This window comes from Bombina bombina, chromosome 3 (assembly GCF_027579735.1).
Source record: "Bombina bombina isolate aBomBom1 chromosome 3, aBomBom1.pri, whole genome shotgun sequence".
NCBI classification, from domain to species: domain Eukaryota; kingdom Metazoa; phylum Chordata; class Amphibia; order Anura; family Bombinatoridae; genus Bombina; species Bombina bombina.
The window spans coordinates 849621785-849644922 of record NC_069501.1 but is presented as its reverse complement, the minus strand read 5'-3'; the positions used below and the strand labels follow the sequence as shown (position 1 = coordinate 849644922).

Sequence of the window (23138 nt, the reverse complement as noted above, 5' to 3'; positions counted from 1 at the left end):
TTAGTTAGACGACATCCTGATACAGGCGTCAAACATCCAAATTGCCAAGTCTCATACGGACGTAGTACTGGCATTTCTGAGATCACATGGGTGGAAAGTGAACAAGGAAAGAGTTCTCTATCCCCAATCTCAAGGGTTTCCCTCCTAGGGACTCTGATAGATTCTGTAGAAATGAAGATTTACCTGACGGAGTCCAGGTTGTCAAAGTTTCTAAATTTCTGCCGTGTTTTTCATCCCATCCGCGCCCTTCGGTGGCTCAGTACATGAATGAAATCGGCTTAATAGGTAGCGGCAAGGGACATAGTACCGTTTGCACGTCTACATTTCAGACCGCTGCAACTATGCATGCTCAGTCAGAGGAACGGGGATTACACAGATTTGTCCCCCTGTTGAACCTGGACCAAGAGACCAGAGATTCTCTTCTCTGGTGACTATGTCGGGTCCATCTGTCCAAGGGTATGACCTTCCGCAGGTCAGATGGGACATTTGTTACAATGGATGCCAGCCTTTTAGGTTGGGATGCAGTCTGGAACTCCCTGAAGGCTCAGGGATAGTGGACTTAGGAGGAGACCCTCCTTCTAATAAATATTCTGGGAGTGATATTCCATGCTCTTCAGACTTGGCCTCAGTTAGCAACTCTGAGGTACATCATACTCAGTCGGACAATATACACGACTGTGGCTTACATCAGCCATCAAGGGGGAACAGAAGTTCCCTAGTGATGTTAGAAGTCTTACAATAATTCACTGGACAGAGACTCACTCTTGTCTATCAGCTATCCATATCCCAGGTGTTGAGAACTGGGAGGTGGATTTTCTAAGTCGTCAGACTTTTCTTCCGGGGGAGTGGGATTTCCTTCGGAGGTCAAGACCAAGCAGGAGAGGGCTTTGGTGTTTTTGACAGCGCCTGCGTAGCCACGCAGGACCTGGTATGCAGATCTGGTGGACATGTCATCCTTTCCATCACGGTCTCTGCTTCTGAGACAGGTCCCTCTACCTCAGGGTCCTTTCAACCATCTAAATAGAATCAATCTGAGATGGACTGCCTGGAGACTGAACGCTTGATGTTATCAAAGCATGGCTTCTCCGAGTCAGTCTTTGATACCTTAATACAGACATGAAAGCCTGTCTCTAGGAAAATTGAACATAGATATGGTGTAAATATCTGATTGTTATGAATCTAAGGGTTACTCATGGAGTAAAGCCTGGATTCTCAGGATATTATCTTTTCTCCAAGATGTTTTTGAGAAAAGGGTTGTCAGCTAATTCCTTAAAAGGGACAGATTTTTACTCTGTCTATTTTTTTTTGCACCAGCGTCTGGCAGGTATTCTAGACGTTCAGGCATTTGGTCAGGCTTTGGTTAGATCCAAGCCTGTGTTTAAAACTGTTGCTCCACCATGGAGCTTAAACCTGGTTCTTAAGGCTCTTCAAGAAGTTCCGTTTGAACCTTTTTTTGTTCCATAGATATCAATCTTTATCTTGGAAAGTTCCTTTTGGGTAGCTATTTCCTCGACTCGTAGAGTCTCCAAGTTATCTGTGTTACAATGTGATTCTCCTTATCTGGTCCTTCGTACGGATAAGGTAGTCCTGCGTACCAACCTGGGTTTTTTCCTAAGGTGGTATCTAACAAGAACATCACTCAAGAGATAGTTGTTCCATGCTTGTATCCTAATCCTTCCTCAAAGAAGGAACGTCTATTACACAATATTGGACGTGGTTTGTGCTTTAAAGTTTTACTTACAAGCTACTACAGTTTTCATCAAACGTTCACCTTGTTTGTTGTCTATTCTGGACAGAGGAGAGGTCAAAAGACTTCAGCAGCCTCTCTGTCTTTTTGGTTAAAAAGCATCATTCATTTAGCTTATGAGACTGCTGGACAGCAGCCTCCTGAAGGGATTGCAGCTCATTCTACTAGAGCTGTGGTTTTCACTTGGGCCTTTTTTAAATGTGGCTTCTGTTGAACAGATTTACAAGACGGAGTCTTGGTCTGCGCTTCATACTTTTTCAAATTTAACAAATTTGATACCTTGCTTCTTCGGAGGCTATTTTTGGGAGAAAGGGTTTTTTTACAGGCAGTGGTAACTTCCGTTTAAGTACCTGCCTTGTCCCTCCCATCATCCGTGTACTTTAGCTTTGGTATTGGTATTCCATAAGTAATGGATGATCCGTGGACTGGATACACTTAACAAGAGAAAACATAATTTATGCTTACCTGATAAATTTATTTCTCTTGTAGTGTATCCAGTCCACGGCCCGCCCTGTCACTTTGAGGCAGGTAATTTTTTCATTTGAACTACAGTCACCACTGCACCCTATGGTTTTTCCTTTCTCTGCATGTTTTCGGTCGAATGACTGAATATGGCAGTTAGGGGAGGAGCTATATAGCAGCTTTGCTGTGGGTGGACTCTTTCAACTTCCTGTTGGGAAGGAGAATATATTCCATAAGTAATGGATGATCCGTGGACTGGATACACTACAAGAGAAATAAATTTATCAGGTAAGCATAAATTATGTTTTTTTAAAATCTGCTCTTTTGTGTGAGTTACATTTTATATTACCTTTCATCAAGACAAGGCAGTTCTTCTGACTCATTGTGTTTGTTGCCCAAGGTGGTTTCATCTGATAATGTTAATCAGGAGATTGTTGTTCCTTCTTGGTGTCTAGCTCCTAAAAATTCTAATCAGCATCTATTACATAATCTGGATATGTTAAGGCCCCAAAGTTTTATTTAGAGGCTACTAAGGTCTTAATATAGAAACATAGATATTGACGGCAGATAAGAGCCATAGGCCCAGCAAGTCTTCATGATATTTCCTAAAAGTATAAACTTATCTAGTTCGTAGGATAGCCTTATGCATGTGCCAGGCATTATTAAAGTCTCACACAGTGTTTGTCATTACTACCTCTTCTGGAAGTTTATTCCATGAATCAATCACCCTTTCTGTAAAGAAGTGCTTCCTCAAATTACTCCTGAATATACTACCCTTCAGATTGAGATCATGACCCCTTGTTCTTGAAATATACTTTTTATGTAAAATACTCACTGGCTCAGTTTTATTAAGCCCTTTAATATACTTGAAAGTGGCAATCATAAAACCTCTTTCCCTTCTCTCCTCTAAGCTATACATATTTAGGTAATTGAGCCACTCCAGGTACGTTTTATTTTTTAGACCATGTATAATTTTGTTAGTCCTCCTTTGCACAGATTCGAGTTTGTTTATATCCTTCTGAAGATATAGCCTCCAGAACTGCACACAATACTCAAGATGAGGCATTACTAATGATCTGTAAAGTGGCATAAAAACCTTACTATTTCTGCTGCAAATACCTCTACCAATACATCCAAGCATTCTGCTGGCCTTACTCACTTCAGTACTACATTGTTTACTAAATTTTAAATCATCTAAAATAATAATCCCCAAGTACTGTTCCTCATTTGTAACAGTCAGTAAAGTGTCATTGAGTCTGTAATTAACGTTTTGGATTTTTCTTCCCTGAATGCATAATTTTACACTTAGCTGTAATAAACTTTAGATCCCAGTCATTTGTCCAATCCTCCAGTTGTTGTATATCACTTCTCATTTTGTTTACCCCACCTGGAACATCTGCTCTATTACACATTTTTGTATCATCTGCAAACAGAAATTTAGGCAATCTTCCTCCTTGTTTGTTCATTTTTCAAGACCTTGTAAAGGTTAAAAGCCTTACAAGTGTTAAACTAGCCTCTTGGCTTAAATAACTGATTCGCAAGGCTTACGTGGTGGTGGGGAAGACTCAAATCGCATTACAGCGCATTCTACTAAATCGATCTCTACTTCTTGGGCTGGTCTTCCTTACACGCTTTTACTAAGTTTTATCATTTTAGATGTTGTCTCTTCTAAGCCTGCTTTTGGCAGGGAAGTTCTCCAGACAGCAGTGTCTGGTCAATGATCTCCCGGCTTTAAATTCATGTCATGCCCTTTCATGGTATTTTTGCTGATACCACACCTTGGGTATTAGGTCCCACATGTGATGGCTCGTGGACTCTCTCCACCTTGTGAAAGAAAACTAAATACATTTTCCTTCAAAAACAGTTTTTCAATAACACTGCAGTCACTGGTGGAACAAATAAGTTCAAAAGACTGGGTAAATCTCAATGCCCAAAGGGCAGTTCCATGTGTTAATTGTATAGGTACTCATTTACTTCCAGGTGAAAAGATGCTTTGTCAGCAGTTAGCATAGATATATAAGAACTGTATTAAATTGTAAAGAATAGGTCTTCTATTTTATGAAGTATCTGCTGACCGTTTCTTCTAATCAAATTGCTTGTTGGGAGTGACCAGCCTGATTAAATCTAAATCATAGCTTAATTGATTCATTTGGCTGAGTATATTTATTTCTTTAGTCAAATAGCTAACTATTCCTTGGCAAAAGTTATATCTGATATCCTGTTCATATGTGTTCACAAATACATCTGTGTGTATATATATATATATATATATATATATATAAGCAAAGATGGGTGTATGTGCACTCTCACCAACGTTCCACAACTATCAGGGTGCTATACGGTGAATTGTAGAGATGCAAAAAAGAAGCACTCACTGAATTTTCTTCAAAATGTGGCAAATGATTTTAATGCAGTTTGTGACGTTTCGGGACAGCAACAGTCCCTTCCTCTGACAAGTTAACACTAAACAAAATCAGCCTTTAAATAGGCTCCCAAACACACTCCCCTCAAGATCAGCCAATCCGGGCTGAATAATAGACACACCCCTATAGTTACCAATGAAAATTAGTGATACATTTGTGCATATAAATGTTGTGAAATTATCGATCAAAAAACTAATTAAAAACAAGCCCAGAATGAATCCTATTGTTGGAAGTCATGTCCCCTTCACAAAATCAAAATCATAACGAATCCTGAGTCAACTAAAGTAATAAAATATGACCAAACTTAATCGTAAGCTTTTAGCCAATCAACCTTCATTTTGTATCAGACTCTGATACGTCATCTAATCTGCTCCCGGTACACACCTACTGTTGCTAAGGACGCCCAGCTCTCCAATATGCGTGTTGTTAACGATCATTGCGCAAAGCATCTCAACAGCTATCAGGGAACCAAAACTAAGGTCAATCACACAGTTAAATTGCAACAAATATGATACCAGCAAACATGACACAAAGATCGGCTAACGTACTATCCACTGAGCGCAGTCAATATATAACCCTCAGATCGCAGTGAATCTCAATAACATAGGAAAATCAGATGTCAAAAGAATATTGAAAAATATCAATAAAGAAATACCATAAAATAAATGCCCCCCATGTTTGACAAGATCTGCAGATTGCGTAAATATTCATAACCGCCAATGTGCTATATGTGACAAATCGCCGTAAAAATAGTTACCACCATTATCTACGTGTAAGTGTAACGTATTTCATACATTAGGAGTTCCAAATAAACTCCTACTGTAGGAGTTTATTTGGAACTCCTATTTCATACGTTACAGATCGTTTCTTATAAACACCTAAGTTTTAAGTCAGGTGTAGTTTTGTGACTTGGGCTAATAGGATTTATGTAGATTGCGGTGTTTGAACCAATTGGCAATCTCTCTTCACAGTAGAGATTATTTTTCGTTTTTCTCAATTAATTGAGATAGTTTGAGAATAGTGGTGAACTTATTTGTTATTTGTTATTTTTGACACTTGATAGATTCGGCATTTTTGATATTTGGGTATTTATCATTTATAAGCAACTTGTTTTAGTATATTGCTTGTTTATTTATGTTTTAATGTTGGTTCTACTGATAGGGCACATAAAATCAAGATACACAATACGTGGCATGGACACGCCTCTGCTTGCACGCCCACTCTGACATGGCGTTTTAACATTGGATGGTCTTGATTCTTTTGTTTACACTTACACGTAGATAATGGTGGTAACTATTTTTACGGCGATTTGTCACGTATAGCACATTGGTGGTTATGAATATTTACGCAATCTGCAGATCTTGTCAAACATGGGGGGCATTTCTTTTATGGTATTTCTTTATTGTTATTTTTCAATATTCTTTTGACATCTGATTTTCCTATGTTATTGAGATTCACTGCGATCTGAGGGTTATATATTGACTGCGCTCAGTGGATAGTACGTTAGCCGATCTTTGTGTCATGTTTGCTGGTATCATATTTGTTGCAATTTAACTGTGTGATTGACCTTAGTTTTGGTTCCCTGATAGCTGTTGAGATGCTTTGCGCAATGATCGTTAACAACACGCATATTGGAGAGCTGGGCGTCCTTAGCAACAGTAGGTGTGTACCGGGAGCAGATTAGATGACGTATCAGAGTCTGATACAAAATGAAGGTTGATTGGCTAAAAGCTTACGATTAAGTTTGGTCATATTTTATTACTTTAGTTGACTCAGGATTCGTTATGATTTTGATTTTGTGAAGGGGACATGACTACCAACAATAGGATTCATTCTGGGCTCGTTTTTTTTTTTTATTTGTTTTTTTTTTTTTTTTTTTTTTGAGTTTTTAAAGAGCTTTATTGTAGTATATTAATGTGTCACAACATAATTAAAGATCATACAACATCCAACATCATTGGGATATAAACACTTGATGTAAGAAACAATCTATATAATAATCGTTGGTTATCATAAGCTGTTATGACTCTGAGAATTGGCTTTTCATATAACACACAGCATAATTATAGATTAAACAACATCCAACATCATTGGGATATAAACACTTGATATAAGAAACAATCTATGTAATAATCGTTGGTTATCATAAGCTGTTATGACTCTGAATATTGGCCTTTCATATAACAAGTAACACAAAGATCTACACTGGAACATCAATTAGTGATATGATAATTCTACCCATGTACCACCTCATGCTCTCGTGCAGTAAATTTGCTGCTTGAGCACTGAAAGCAGGCATATTACAGTGGATTTTCTTCAGTGATATGGCTAACTCAGCTAAGTGACATTTTAGTTATAACATCATATATTATGAGGCTTTGTGCACCAATTTATACAGTCTGTCTTTGCCGACCAGTCCCAGTGTCTTAAAGAACCAGTCTTGTTATTTTCCTCAGCAGCTCCGGCCGTAAGCCACCCGAGGGTAATCAATTATTAAAAATGGGAGCAGGAGGCATATACATGCTGCACTGTACTTTACTGCAGAACACATTATCACATTCAAACGCAAAAAAAAAACCTATAAACGCAACTGCCTTAGTGAAAACTTAAACTTCAAACAAACTATATTTTATAATAAACTGATAAATGTCTGATAAATGTCATTCCCCAGCAGCGATCATTCAGGGTGTATAGTAAAAGTAACTGAGATTGAAATTTCTCAACCTCCCATGTCCGTTGGTGCCAGGGAGCTTCGTACATGTGGGATCAGTGTAACGTCCCCAGGGAGCCTGCCAGGATCAAACGTGAATCCCCCAAGGTCCATAGTTGTAACTGTATAGGGCAGGCTTGTATACTTTGTGGGCCACATACTGCCTGCCTCATGGCAAATGTTTGTCAGAGGGCTACTGTCAGATGTGCTTGTCGGGTGATCACTTAGCTCTTTCCAGGGATCCCTCCTGGGCCTCTTTGGGGCCAGGCCCGTTGCTGAGGAACGATCTCTCTGAGCAGCTCGTGGCTGTGTTCCGGTAGGCTTTTTCAGTGCTGGCGTCTTCAATTTATTGCCTCTCGTTAACCGGATTTTTTGGGGTCGGGCTTGATGGCGTGGTGCAGATGGGGGTCTTGAGGGGAAGCCCTTAGGTGCGTATGGCGCCTGTCTCTGCTTGACAGCAGAAGCAGGCAATACGGCTCCCTGTGATGCAATATCTGTTAGCGCCATCTTCCCTGTTGCTCTGACTTCCTCTCGGGTGCCGGCAGTAGGGGTTTTCTCATCGGGCGCCTGCAGGTTATCTATTGTGCCGATCTTATGTATCAAAAAGTCATAAGGGGTTCTTTCAATCATTGACTCCAAGAGTTGTTCGAGTTTTAAATAGTGCAAATTAAAGTATGTTGTCGTTTCTCCATTTTCTGTGGCGGCCATTTTACTGTGTAGTTTCTTAGTAGCTCTGCGTGTTCCGTGAACACTGTCTGCCTGGAACTTAATGACACTCTTCGCGTGTGCAGCAATTATAGTGATGGCAGCACAAAGGTATTATAGTGTCCAGTGTAGACGAATACCCTCAAATATCTGAGGGGGGTGACGTTGCCTATATGAGAGCCGCCGCTCTAGGCTTCTAACGTCCGATGCTGAGCTCCTGCTTCAATAATACAGTAAAACAGCAAAACAAAGTTCTGCTAGACAGAGTGGATGAGTATAAGTTGATTGTTGCTGTTTCACTGTAGATTCTCTCATATAATCAGCGGATTATTAAGTGATCCACAGGAGCACAGGAAAGTGCGACCATTCAAGATCATGGTTCGGACACGCCCCCCATTCTGGGCTTGTTTTTAATTAATTTTTTGATCGATAATTTCACAACATTTATATGCACAAATGTATCACTAATTTTCATTGGTAACTATAGGGGTGTGTCTATTATTCAGCCTGGATTGGCTGATCTTGAGGGGAGTGTGTTTGGGAGCCTATTTAAAGGCTGATTTTGTTTAGTGTTAACTTGTCAGAGGAAGGGACTGTTGCTGTCCCGAAACGTCACAAACTGCATTAAAATCATTTGCCACATTTTGAAGAAAATTCAGTGAGTGCTTCTTTTTTGCATCTCTCTCTCACTCTCTCTCTCTCTCTCTCTATATATATATATATATATATATATATATATATATATATATATATATATATATATATACTGTATATATACTGTATATATATGAGTGTGTATGTATGCATAAATAGCGATGTGTGTATATATATATATATATATATATGTGTGTGTGTGTGTGTGTGTGTTTATATTATACACTATATGACCAAAAGTATGGACACCAATACTAATTGAGTTTAGGTGTTTCAACCACATGCATTGCTAGCAGGTGCATAATATGCAGCCATAAATCTTCATAGACAAACAATGATGTGACCCTATGAATAAAGCGATGTCCATAAAGACATGGCTCGACAAGTTAAGTGTGAGGGAACTCAAGTGGCCTGCACAGAGCCCTGGGATGAATTAGAGCTCTGGCCTCAACCATATTGAACACCTTTGGGATGAATTGGAATACTGATTGGGAGAAAGAGTTTCTCGTCCAACATCAGTGTCTTTCTTCACAAATGCTCTTTTGGGCGAATGGGCACAAATTTCCACAGTTTTGCTCCAAAATCTTGTATGTATGTATGTGTGTATGTATGTGTGTGTGTTTGTTGCAAGTAATACACAAAAAGGGATTTAACCTCTTGGTTTCCAGAAACATAGCAATTATTTACTCCTTCATTTCCCAGAACCCATACATACATACCAGCAATTTACTCCTTGATTTCCTGAACCCACAGCGAAGGGGTTAAATCATTGCTGAAAAATACCCTCACAGTAGAGCTTTAACCTACTGATTTCCTGAACACACTCAGCAGTGATTAAACCACTTAAAGGGACAGTTCACTGTAAAATATATTTTCTTTGAATGTGTTCCCCTTGACTTGTTATACCAGCTGCATCGTATAAAATGTATGAGAATTTGCTCATTTATGTTTATTTTTGCAAAATAGCTGGATTTGCTCTTTTAAACCACAGCCCATCAAAATAGGCTTGGCTTGTTGACAGATCAGATCTCGTTATCATATCACTCAAATGCTTCCCTTTCTTATCTCTGTACCTGTACAATACTTAGAACTTTTGAAACATTTTAGAGCTTTATCTCTACCACCTCCCACTGTGAGTGTAATAGTTTCTCAATAGCCTATACCTAGGTATAGAAACTTCAGTAAAGGGGGGGGGGGGGGTACTACAGGCTAAATCAGCTATTTCAAATGCCAATATAAAGATAATAAGCTTTTTTAAAACAATTGAATTACACTCCAGGAGGTAAAATTGATCATTGGGAATAAATTAAAGGAAAGAAAGTTTTGGGTAAACTTTCCCTTTAGTTGCCCTTCAACACGCCATAGATTAAACTTTTCTTTACTAATACCTGAATTTGTAGGGGTTCAACTGATGTATATTAAAGGGACAGTCTACTCCAGAATTGTTATTGTTTAAAAAGATAGATAATCCCTTTATTACACATTCCCCAGTGTTGCATAAGCAACACGGTTATATTAATATACTTTTTACCTCTGTGATTATCTTGTATCTAAGTCTCTGCAGACTGCCTCCTTATTTTAGTTCTTTTGACAGACTTGCATTTTAGCGAATCAGTGCTGACTCATAAATAATAAATATAAAGGAGTGAGAACAATGTTATCTATATGGCATACATGAACTAGCTCTGTCTAGCTGTGAAAAACTGTCAAAATGCACTAAGATAAGAAGTGACTTTCAAGGGCTTAGAAATTAGCGTACCTACCTAGGTCTAGCTTTCAACAAACAATAGAAAGAGAACAAAGCTAATTTGATAATAAACGTAAATTGGGTAGTTGTTTAAATTTGCATGCCCCATCTGAATCATGAAAGTTTGATTTGGACTAGACTGTCCCTTTAAATGTAATGCATAAAAAAGAGCCAGATTCTATAATACATGCAACAGTGTGCAAATGACTTGGCTTCTTTTAGATACATTTGTCAAATGCATGTTTTAAGGAAGAGGAATGGATACCACTAGAAAGTAACAAGGTAAAGGGAAGTAAGTATCTGTCTTTAGGTTGCAGAGAATATGATGGAGAAACTGTGAATGGTGGGAGGATAGAAAAAAAGATGTAGCATTGAGAGTAAAAAGGGATAGTAAATTCCAAATTAAATTTTCATGATTCAGAGAGGGCATGTAATATTAAACAACTTTCAAATGTACTTTTATCATTAAATTTGCTTTGTTCTCTTGGTATTCTTAGTTGAAAGCTAAACCTAGGTAGGCTCATATGCTAATTTCTAAGCCCTTGAAGTCCATCTCTTAACTGAATGCATTGGACAGTTTTCACAGCTAGAGGGCATTAGTTCATGTCTGCCATACACATAACATTTTGCTCACGCACGTGAAGTTATTTAAGTCAGCACTAATTGCCTGAAATGCAGGTCTGTCAAAAATCTGAGATAAGGAGGCAGTCTGCAGAAGCTTAGATACAAGGTAATTACAGAGGTAAAAAGTATATTTCTATAACAGTGTTGGTTATGCAAAACTGGTGAATGGTAAATAAAGGGATTATCTATCTTTCTTTCCTAAGATATGGAGAGTCCACAACGTCATTCAGTTACTAGTGGGAATATCACTCCTGGCCAGCAAGAGGAGGCAAAAAGCACCACAGCAAAGCGGTTAACTAGGCATTCTCTTTGTTTCTGTCAATGAAGGAGGTGAAGTTTGGTTTCTGAAGAAATGAATTCCTTTTTAGAGTACTTTTCCCTGCAATCAAGGATTTGGGTTTAGCTGAGTCCACGTCAATCTCTCAGTAGAGTAGTGGTGGCTTTTAAGCAGTTAGGAAGTTGTGAGGTAGTCCTTGCTTTGTTTCCTAACACATTGCTGCCCATGGTACAGAAAGCCAGAGTTGGTTACTCTGTTCATTCTTTTTCTACAGGTCTCTGTAAGGAGTATGTGTCCTTTCACGCCTTGCGAGCTGACTTTCTGCCGAACAGCTAGACTGCAGGTAAGTGGTTTGGTCTTCTAGGTCTTGGAGACTTGCACTTCAGAAGAATATGTCATATGCAGTAGAGGGGGGCAGTTTTAAAATCCTTTATACAGGATTTTCTTTAGCAGTTGGCAGGCACATTATCAATCTAAACCAAAAACCAGGGGGGGGGGGGGCGCTAATCTATGACATGATATCACACAAGAGAACAAGAAATACATATGAAATTAGAAATACATTTGAAATTCCAAACAATAATACAAATGGGATGATGCTGTGTGAAAGTTCAAATTCAAGTTAAAGAGTGGACTTTCTTCCAAACGATGACTGCCTCCTCCTCACCAAAAAAAGGTCCAGGAATACTATAAAAGACAAAACAAAGGGGCGCCTCATGTGTGGTATCATCAAATTAAAACGTGCCACAGAAAATTTAAAGCCAAATGGGTACTCACAAGGCTTTGAAGCACACCTATGTGCTTGTAGGAACAGGCTGCAGATTTTACCAGGTGTGGCAGCTCACCCACGAATGATATCAGTCATTTACTGCAGTGGAAAGATGAAACACAAAACAGGCACCAAATAGTGCAGATCACTAAGGATCTAATAATAGCTTAACACAGGTCATAAAGTGGGTACTGTATTGTATTGTACACCCCCTTTCCACTCTTATGTACATTTATTTTTAACTTTGTTTTTATAATAAATAGTATTTTTACCTTATAAAAATACCTTTGTGAGTGGTTCCATTTACCTGCACCTGCTTGAATGGGAGCCTAACAAACAGGATTTTGCCATACCTGGATACTGCATACTGAAGAAAAGTTCCTTGGTGGTGATCTGACACACCACATCCAAATCTGCCAGCTTGTTCCTACCAGCACATAGGTGTGCTCATCCAATATGTGAGTACCCACTTTATGACCTGTGTTAAGCTATTATTAGATCCTTAGTGATCTGCACTATTTGGTGCCTGTTTTGTGTTTCATCTTTCCACAGCAGTAAATGACTGATATCTTTTGTGGGTGAGCTGCCACACCTGGTAAAATCTGCAGCCTGTTCCTACAAGCACATAGGTGTGCTTCAAAGCCTTGTGAGTACCCATTTGGCTTTAAATTTTCTGTGGTACGTTTAAATTTGATGATACCACACATGAGGCAGGCACAATATGTATGTTAAAGGACCAGTACACTCAGGAGAGGGAAATATGTATTGCCAATAATAATGTTATAGTAACTAAAATTGTTCTAACAACATAAATATATTTAAATAAAAACGTTTAGTTTTTTGTCTTTAATTATTCCTCCTAAGCCATAGATATTCACACTCCTGGAACGCCCTAGTGAAAGGGCTGGTCAGCTAATAGTTTTTACACGCCCCCTGGCCAATCAATAATGGCAATGCAAGTGAGTCACTGGTCAGAATAGTTTTGTTAGCAATCATGGTACAAATCTGTAATACTCCAAATGTTCCTTACACTACAGACAAATGAGCAGCTATGCAGGGGTGATAAAAAGCATTACACACTTTATTCCAACATATTAAAAGGAAACAGAGCACCCGCAATTATATAAAATGATGAAAGCAAAACCATATTGTAACAAATACAATTGAGGGTGCTCTGTTGTGGCTGAGTTTAGGTTGTTTCTAATCTGAGGGGTCAGATTTCTAATTACAAACATCCAGCTGCTAGACTATCCGTTATATCACATCAGGCTCCGTGGAAAAACACTCATTGAACTTTCTGTCAAGTCTCTAGATCTAGCTCTGGGCAGCAGTCAGGAATGTGACCTGATCTCTGTGCAGCTGGAGCAAGGACAAAGTAAGAGCAATGAAAATGAATCCCTGTGCTGCTCTCATATTTACTTAGACAGCCACTGTAACATATGACTAAAAGGAGATTGTAGTAAAGATGTGGGCAGCTATTTCACAACGGATAGTCTAGCAGCCTGTAATAAAAGTGTTTTTGATGGCTCAGATGGATCCTTTACCCCTCCCTCTGCCCTGATCACTATGCTTGGGTGCTTCTGTCCATGCTGTATGTTATCCCTCCATAAGTGTTTACAGGCACTGTACCAGCTCTAACTCCACCATCACAGGCCAGCTGTTTTTTGGATGAGCGCACAGGCAGTGTCGCACAGGAGCAGGAGGGATTATGTGCTGGGAGGGGCTGCATAGTGCTTACACGGAGGTGATTTTTTACTCCCACATTCCATTAGTTTGTCAGTCACAGTAATGTCTGATCTCCATCAGTGAATCGTTCATGCTGCTGAACCCACACACTACCAGTGACGACATTTTGGGGGCCGGCTCATGCATATTGTGCTGCTGGGAGTGCAAGCAGAGCGGCCGCACGGCCAGAAAGTACAGTACTGGGTATGGGTAGCCAAATACAAAAATGGACTTTTCCAATACAATTTTTAAAAGTTAGAAAACGAACTTAGTTGTTAGACCAGCAGCAGTCTATGTAATTAATGAATCCAAAGCATTTAAAAATGATTGTCATATTGGGTAAACTGTCCCTTTAAGACTAGGGGTTAATCTTCCCTTTATTGGGACGTTTTTCCTCTTTGGGCTAATTTTGTTGAAATACTTTATTAGTATGTGTGTGGCTTATGTTTTATACAGGGATTTATGTATAAACTTAAAATTTGGCAGTTGGTTTTCTTTGCTTGGTTAGCTAGAACTGACAAATTGCTTGAGTTTGAAACCAGCTGCAGCTACTTGCATCTTATGTTGTATGCAGAGGGAAACGCGCGCCTTTTACTTGCTGCATAGTTTCCTCTCCCAGTCATGTGACTTCTCTCTGCTGTCGGATATTCGCGAAGCGGCTTCATTTGTCTCTTCAGTGTTGCTCTACTATAGGATCGTTTTAGAGACTTCTGGCAGCCAAATTGTGGTATTAAAAATTCTTAAAGTGACAGTGTATTTAAAAAAATTCTACAATTTGGGGAATTTTTTATTTAGTATTATGGACACTGGACCAAGACTGTGTTTTTTGACAAATGTTTGTTATGCCTAGAGGCAGAAATTGTTATGCTTATGCAATTCTGTGCTGCATGCTTAGCTAGAACACTTCAATTTAAAGATAAATTGTTGCCCTCTGAGCCCAATGTCTCTCAGGATGATGCTGTTCTGGCAATGCCACAGCTTTCTCCTCAAACGTCCCAAGCCTCTATGGCATCATATACAGTGCCCTGCAGTTTCTCTCAGCCTCCTGGATGAGTTTATTTGCCTGCAGATTTTGGCTACTTTGGACGACTCCGATACTTGTGACGTTGTCAACCCTAAGAAGTATAGTAAACTTAATAAATACTATGATGCTCCTTCCTCTCTGGAAGTTCTTCCTGCCCCAGACTGTGAGATGGAGATTATTTCACAGGAATGGGAGAAGGCAGGGATTTCTTTCTAATCATCTCTTGTATTTAAAAAAGATGTTTCCTGTTGCTGACTCCATTAAAGATTCTTGACGCATGGTGCCTAATGTAGAAGGGGCTATTTCTACCCTGGCTAAGAGAACTACGATTCCTATAGAGGATAGCTGCTCCTTTAAGGATCCCATGGACAAAAAGCTGGAGGCTTATTTGAAGAAGATTTATGTTCATCAAGGTCTTCAATGGCAACCTGCAGTTTGTATTGCCACAGTAGCAAGTGCGGCATCTAATTGGTGCGACGCCTTGTCTGTATCAATTTTAGTAGAGACTCCGTTGGATGAGATACAAGGAAGGATTAAGGCTTTCAAACTAGCCAATTCCTTTATTTCTGATGCTAACATGCAAGTTATTAGACTGGGAGCGAAGATGTCTGGCTTCACTGTCCTAGCCCGCAGGGCATTGTGGCTAAAATCTTGGTCAGCTGATGTTACCTCTAAGTCCAAACTTCTGGCACTTCCTTACAAGGGAAAGACCTTGTTCAGACCTGGTCTGGCAGAAATAATTTCTGATATTACTGGTGGAAAAGGGTCTTTTCTACCGCAAGACTAGAAAAACAGACTCAAAGGACGTCAAAGTAATTTTCGTTCCTTTCGTAACTTCAAAGGTCAAAAGTCTTCCTCTCCCTCTTCCAAGCAGGAGCAGTCCAAGTCTTCTTAGAAGCCCAATCAGTCTTGGAATAAGGGGAAGCAATCAAAGAAACCCTCAGCTGAGTCTGTCAGCACGAAGGGTCGGCCCCCGGCACCTAGATCCTTGGACTGTATCTCAGGGTTACAAAATTGAATTCAAAAATTTCCCTCTCAGGGGCTGATTCCACCTCTCAAGATTATCTGCAGACCAGGTAAAAAAGAGAGGCATTCTTGAACTGCATTCAGGACCTTTCCTCCCTTGGAGTGATTGTTCCAGTTACAGTAAGGGAAGAGGGTCTAGGATTCTTTTCAAATCGGTTTGTGGTTCCCAAAAAAGAGGAAACTATTCGACCCATTTTAGATCTAAAGTGCCTCTACAATTTTCTCAGGGTACCGTCCTTCAAAATGGAAACCATTTGTTCCATTCTTCTTTTGGTCCAAGAGCGTCAGTTCATGACGACCATAGACCTGAAGGATGCTTATCTTCATGTTCCCATCCACAGGGATAATCACAAATTCCTGAGATTCGCCTTTCTAGACAAACACTTTCAGTTTGTAGCTCTTACGTTTGGCCTTGCCACAGCTCCCAGAATTTTCTCAAAGGTTCTGGGGGCTCTCTTGGCAGTGATCAGGTTTCAGGGAATTGCAGTGGCGCCATACCTGGATGACATATTGGTTCAGGCACTATCTTTTTAACAAGCAAACTCTCATACAGAAATCTTGTTGTCTTTTCTACGTTCCCACGGTTGGATAGTGAATCTGGAAAAGGGTTCCCTTGTTCGACCTACAAGGGTGTTTTTCTTTGGGACCATAATAGATTCCCTATCTATGAAAAATTTTCTGACGGAGGTCAGAAAATCCAAAATTCTCTCCTTGCCGCTCTCTTCAGTCTAATGTTCAGCCATCAGTGGCTCATTGTATGGAGGTAATTGGTCTGATGGTCACTTCCATGGACATTGATTCCATTTGAGAGCTCTGCAATTATACATGCTCAGACAATGGAACGGAGACCATTCGGATCTGTCTCAGATGATAGATCTAGACCAGTCGACAAAAGACTCTCTCCCATGGTGGCTTTCTCAGGACCATCTGTCTCAGGGCACATGCTTCTGGAGACCTTCCTGGGTGATTGTGACCACAAACGCCAGCCTGCTAGGCTGGGGAGCAGTCTGGGACTAGTTAAAAGCGCAGGGACTATGGACTCGGGAGAAGTCTAGTCTCCCCATAAACATCTTGGAATTGAGAGCGATTTACAATGCTCTGATGGCTTTGCCTCAATTGTCCTTAGCCTGAATTATCAAGTTTCAGTCGGACAACATCACCTCAGTGGCTTACATCAACCACCAGGGAGGAACTCGGAGTTCCTTAGCCATGAAGGAGGTGGCATGGATTATTCAGTGGGTAGAAGCTCACAATTGTTGTCTATCTGCCATCCACATTCCTGGAGTGGATAACTGGGAAGCGGATTTCCTGAGCAGACAGACATTTCATCCCGGGGAAGTGGGCTATCCATCCGGAGGTGTTCTCCAGGTTAACCCTCAAATGGGGTGCCAGAGTTGGATCTGATGGCGTCTCGGCAGAACACCAAGCTTCCAAGGTACGATTCAAGGTCAAGAGATCCTCAGGTTGCTCTGATAGATGCTTTGGCAGTTCCTTTGGATTTCGGTCTAGCATACCTGTTTCCTCCATTTGCGCTCCTTCCACGAGTTATTGCTCATATCAAACAAGAGAGAGTATCGGTAATTCTAATAGCTACTGCATGGTCTCGCAGGATCTGGTATGCAGACCTAGTGAAGATGTCTTCTTGGCTGCCTTGGAGGTTGCCTCTGAAGAAGGACCTTCTAACTCAGGGTCCATTCCTCCATCCAAATCTCGTTTCTCTGAAGCTTATTGCTTAGAGATTGAATGCTTAGTTCTGTCTAAGCGTGGATTTTCTGAGTCGGTCATTGAGACCATGATCCAGGCTCACAAGCCTGTTACTCGAAAAATTTATCATAAGATATGGCATAAATAAGTTTATTGGTGTGAATCTAAGGGCTACTCTTGGAGTAGGGTCAGGATTCCTAGAATTTTGTCTTTTCTCCAGGAAGGTCTGGAGAAAGGGTTGTCAGTCAGTTCTCTGAAAGGTCAGATTTTTGCATTATCTATTTTGTTACACAAGCGTCTAGCAGATGTGCCAGATGTTCAGTCTTTTTGTCAGACCCTGGTCAGATTCAGGCTTGTGTTTAAATCTGTTGCTCCTCCTTGGAGCCTTAATCTTGTTCTTAAAGTTTTGCAGCAGGCTCTATTTGAGCCAATGCATTCCATAGATATTAAGTTGCTATCTTGGAAAGTTTTGTTTCTAATTGCTATCTCTTCTGCTCGGAGAGTTTCGGAACTCTCGACTTTGCAGTGTGATTTGCCTTACCTTATCTTTCATGCTGATAAGGCGGTTCTTCATACTAAATTGGGCTTTCTTCCTAAAGTGGTTTCGGATTGAAATATTAATCAGGAAATTGTTGTTCTTTCTCTCTGTCCCAATCCTCCTTCTCATAAAGAATGTCTGTTGCACAACTTGGATGTTGTGCGTGCTCTAAAATTCTACCTACAGGCGACTAAGGATTTTTGCCAGTCTTCTGCCCTGTCAGAAGGCTACTTCTACTTCTCTTTCCATCTGGTTGAGAAGTATGATTAATTTTGCTTATGAGATTGCTAAACAGCAGCCTCCTGAGAGAATTACAGCTCATTCCACTAGGGCTGTCTCCTCTTCTTGGGCTTTCAAAGATGAAGCTTCTGTGGAACAGCTTTGCAAGGCTGCAACTTGGTGCTCTCTGTATACTTTTTCCAAATTTTCCAAATTTCATACTTTTGCCTCAGCTGAGGCCTCTTTTGGGAGAAAGGTTCTTCAAGCGGTGGTGCCTTCTGTTAAGGTCTGCCTGTCTTGTTCTCCCTCCCTGATCATTCTATGTCCTCAAGCTTGGGTATTGGTTCCCACTAGTAATTGAATAATGTCGTGGACTCTCCATATCTTAGGAAAGAAAACAAAATTTATGCTTACCTGGTAAATGTATTTCTTTCCGGATATGGAGAGTCTATGACCCCACCTTTTATTAAAGGGACAGTATACACTCATTTTCATATAACTGCATGTAATAGACACTACTATAAAGAATAAGATGCACAGATACTGATTTAAAAATCCAGTATAAAATGGTTTAAAAACGTACTTAGAAGCTTTCAGTTTAGCTCTGTTGAAAAGGCAGTTGGAAAGCCCACTGCAAGTGGGAAATAAGACACTCCCCCCCCCCTTCTTTTGCATATGAAAAGACCCTTTACACAAACAGGAGCAAGCTGGAGAAGGTAGCTGACGGTATTCAAATAAAACTTTGGGGCTTGGTTAGGAGTCTGAAAATCAGAGCAAAATTATACATTTTTTTTAAAAAAAAACTTTATGGGCTTTATAGATAGATAATCTACAAAACATTTATGCAAAGAAAAAATGAGTGTATAAGGGCCCTTTAAGACTCACTCCTAGTGTTGTATGTCCAGTCTATAGAGGTGAAATTGGCCTCTGCGCGTACTGCTTCACTTCAAAGTCATTTAGTCCATTTTAGACAGTTATTTTTTACTAAACCTCAGGCACCTCAACACCTTTGTCTTATTTTTTTTCCATTTCCCTTTGGTCAAATGACTGGGGATTATGGGTAGGGAAGTGACACTTAACAGCTTTGCTGTGGTGCTCTTTGCCCCCTCCTGCTGGCCAAGAGTGATATTTCCACTAGTAATTGAATGAAGTTGTGGACTCTCCATATCCGGATAGAGAGAAATTTATCAGGTAAGCATAAATTTAATTTTTTAAACAATAACATTTTTGGTGTTTACTATCCCTTTAAGGTTTGTTTCAAAAGACTGTCTGTAAAGAGATTTGTTTGAGTTGCGCCAAATTATGTTGAAAAGTAGTTAGCCTAATGGGCTTCATATGTTGTGGTATGAGAAAGTGTGAGAATGCAGATTAGGTTAAATGTGCGGAATGTGTGTTGGAGAACACAGTGTAGACATTAGTGCTTGACGTTTGTATGTAAGGTAGTAGGGTAGACGTATGACTGTGCAATAATGTAATGGTGGTAAATGTATGCTTGAGAGTAATGGTGTGGGATAGAATGGTTGGCTTATATTTTTGAGGATAGGTTGCTGAGAGTATTTTGTAGGTAGATTTCTCTAGGTCCACTAAACAAATGTGGCAGTGTTTGAGCTTAAGTACATAATGTGCCATTTCCCTTTCAGAACCAAATGTACAACTATTTAGCTGTTTTACAACAGTTTATATATTTACACAGTAATTGATCCTCCTTGTTAAAGGGAAACTAAAGTCAAGGCTAAACTTTCATGATTCAGATAGAGCATATTAAACAACTTTCCAATTTATTTATATTATCTAACTTTCCTTATTCTTTAGGTATCCTTTGTTGAAAGGATACCTGTGTAGGCTTAGGTGGCTAGGAGCTAGCTTTTGAATGGCGGCTGCAGATAAGTGGCTTTTTTCATTGGTTCACCTGATGTGTTCAGCTATGTACCAGTCTTGCATTGCTGCTCCTTAAACAGAGGTAATGATAGCAGTCAATTGATAAGTTTTTACAATTGCATGCTCTACCTGAACCATGAAAGAAAATGTTGTGTTTCATGTCCTTTTAAGTGTTTCCTCATCCATGATACCATAAAAATGCTTTGTTGCCACTGCTATTAATCCTAACCTCTGCTGTCTCTGTCCTCAAAACAAAATGAACCATAACTACTGCTGAGATTGCTCACATACTGCAGATAACCCTCGTCTTAGCACTGTTCCAGCACAATTAACCCTTACAGCAACCAATATCCTTTTAGAATACCTCAACACCTAATAGTCTTACTTATGCATACTTCCCATACTACACAATATCCTTCCTTTCTCAAAAGCCTCTGCTTTATTGGGAGCCACATATAGTGAACTCTCACTGTGAGGTAAATTTGCTTTTCCTGCCATGTGGACAGTGGAGCAGGTTCACATAAGTGAACCTACTGCCACATATTTAAGAAGCAAAAGCTGCTTCTTTTTTCCTCTGTACCACCTCAGAAGTGGGGAGATTAATCACCCTGACACTCTCTAGTTCGGGTTGAGTGACATTCCTTGCTCTAGCGCAGTGATTTTTAACCTTTTTTTTGCCGTGGCACACTTTTTTACATTAAAAAATCCTGTGGCACACTACCATCCCAAAATTTTTAAAAAATCACACGTAGCCTTATACAGCATATATATATACACATACACACAAACACACACATACTGTATGTATTGTGCTGTTATGCCATGCCTCCTACAAACTACCCCACACTGGTAGTAAAAAACAAGCAAAGTTTAAAAAATATGTCACACTGTTGTCAGTCTGCCGTGGCACACCTGAGGATCTCTCACGGCACACTAGTGTGCCACGGCACACTGGTTGAAAAACACTGCTCTAGCGCAATTGGTTAAGCCGGAGCAGGGGCAGCATTGCACAAGAGGATACATTTGGCCGTGTGATGAAACATTGCAAGTGATGATTGCAGGTGGACAGATTCACTACTAGCCTGCAGGGATGGTAAATTTACCTATAAATAATAGGAGTGCACAATCTGTTGATTACATCACAAAATTGTTATTATTATTATAATTATGAAACCTTAATCTGAACGTTATAAAAAAGTAACAGAATAAAATGTTATTTATTTATTTATTTTTGCTTACTGGTTATTTTCTTTCATCTTGCCTTTAGTGCCTTTCTCGTGATGCAGCTGGAAACATAAGTATTCAGTTCCTGGGCACTGTGGTGAGTACAAATGTTTTGTTTTTGTTTCATTAAAATAGTCCATCAAGACATTTTATGTTTCCATTATTCTTTAATGTCCCATTCCATAATTGAAGATTATGTGATTATAAGAAAAACATGATTAACTTTTTTTCTGCAAGCGGATAAATAGATCCCACCTACCTGGAAAAGTAGAAAGTCAAATGTATACCTTTTTTCCTTTTAGATATCAGCCTCCTATTTTAGGTCTCAGTATTTTGCTTTTACCTGTGCATTAACATGTACTGAACTCTAGCTGCAGCCTGCAGATGTTTTTACTTCACTGGTATTTAAGGCTACCTCTGTCCTGATTCTATGTATCATACTCTGTAATAATGAACATTTTTGTTCATTGATGAGCAAAACACTTAAAATAAAATATCTTTATTGGCTATTCATTTATCTTATTTACACATTTTGTTACAAATTTACTTAGATTTGTTTTCATTCTAATGTACATTTCCATAGTCTGCTATATAGAGCATACCTACAAATCGTTAACAATCACGTGTGTATAAAATAGCTTTTAAAAAATGCATTATTCAGTATATTCTGCCGCACAGTAGTTTGTTTTCCAGTTTTATTGAACATATTATCTATTATGTTTTTAGACAAAATTAGGAGAATGAAAATGTAATAAAAAAAATGGTTTAATGTTAATATAAATAGTTTTTTGATTTAGTCGTTAATTTATAAGTATGCCTTATTAGTATTACTTTATAGGTGCTATAGCTGCTCCTTTCGTGCATAGTTTTTATAGAACAATATCTTGTCTTACACTAGAGCTGTTTTATTTCATTTGCTCACCTCAGAATCCTGGCAGGAGCTCATTGGGGTTGTGAGAATTCTGGTTCTTCCTGCTCCGATTTGTTGACAAAACAAAACAATAATAGGTAAATGCAGAGAAGGGACATGTAGACTGGATGCACTTATGTAAATCTCTAGATTTCAAGAATGTGTTACGTTACAGCAACAGTGACTTCCAACAGTTCAAGCTGGTAAAAAGGCACCCCTAGGTCTGTTATATAAGAATTCCCGCAATATATGTTCTAGTTTTATACTTTAAATACGTTGAGGCATAACTAATAAAAACATTTCCACTTTTGCATTGAAATTCCCACTTCCCTGAGAGTTGTGAACATTGAGCCTTGTATATATTTTTTCTACGTGCTCAGTTTTCTCACCTTAGTCAGTTCTACTTTGTAGTTTGTAACTGTGAGTTAAATTGACCTCCTGACTTGTTAGTATAAAACAAAATTTGATTGTATAAAATGAACAAAAGGATTGCTTCCTATGCAACACACTTGGGAGAACATCTAATATGTCTTCCTAGGTGGATGCAGAAAGTGCAAGTGAGCAGGAGATACCTAGATAAATTATGTGCACAAACATGAATTTCATACAAATCTCAGTCAAAATTGAAACAATTTTCTTTCCTAAGACATGGAGAGTCCACAACGTCATTCAATTACTAGTTGGATATTCAACTTCTGGCCAGCAGGAGGAGGCAAAGAGAACCCCAGCAAAGCTGTTAAGCGTAGCCTCCCTTACCCATAATCCCCAGTCA

At 39.4% G+C, this 23138-nt stretch overlaps 1 protein-coding gene across 1 annotated transcript in view; it reads left to right on the top strand.

Annotated features, from left to right (window-relative positions):
• The window catches only part of PCCA (propionyl-CoA carboxylase subunit alpha), an 863696-nt gene that overhangs the window by 630510 nt on the left and 210048 nt on the right, over nt 1–23138 (top strand). Inside the window, exon 15 of the mRNA XM_053707812.1 lies at nt 21500–21553. Coding sequence (XP_053563787.1) covers nt 21500–21553 — 54 coding nt within the window. The remainder of the gene's footprint in view (nt 1–21499; nt 21554–23138) is intronic.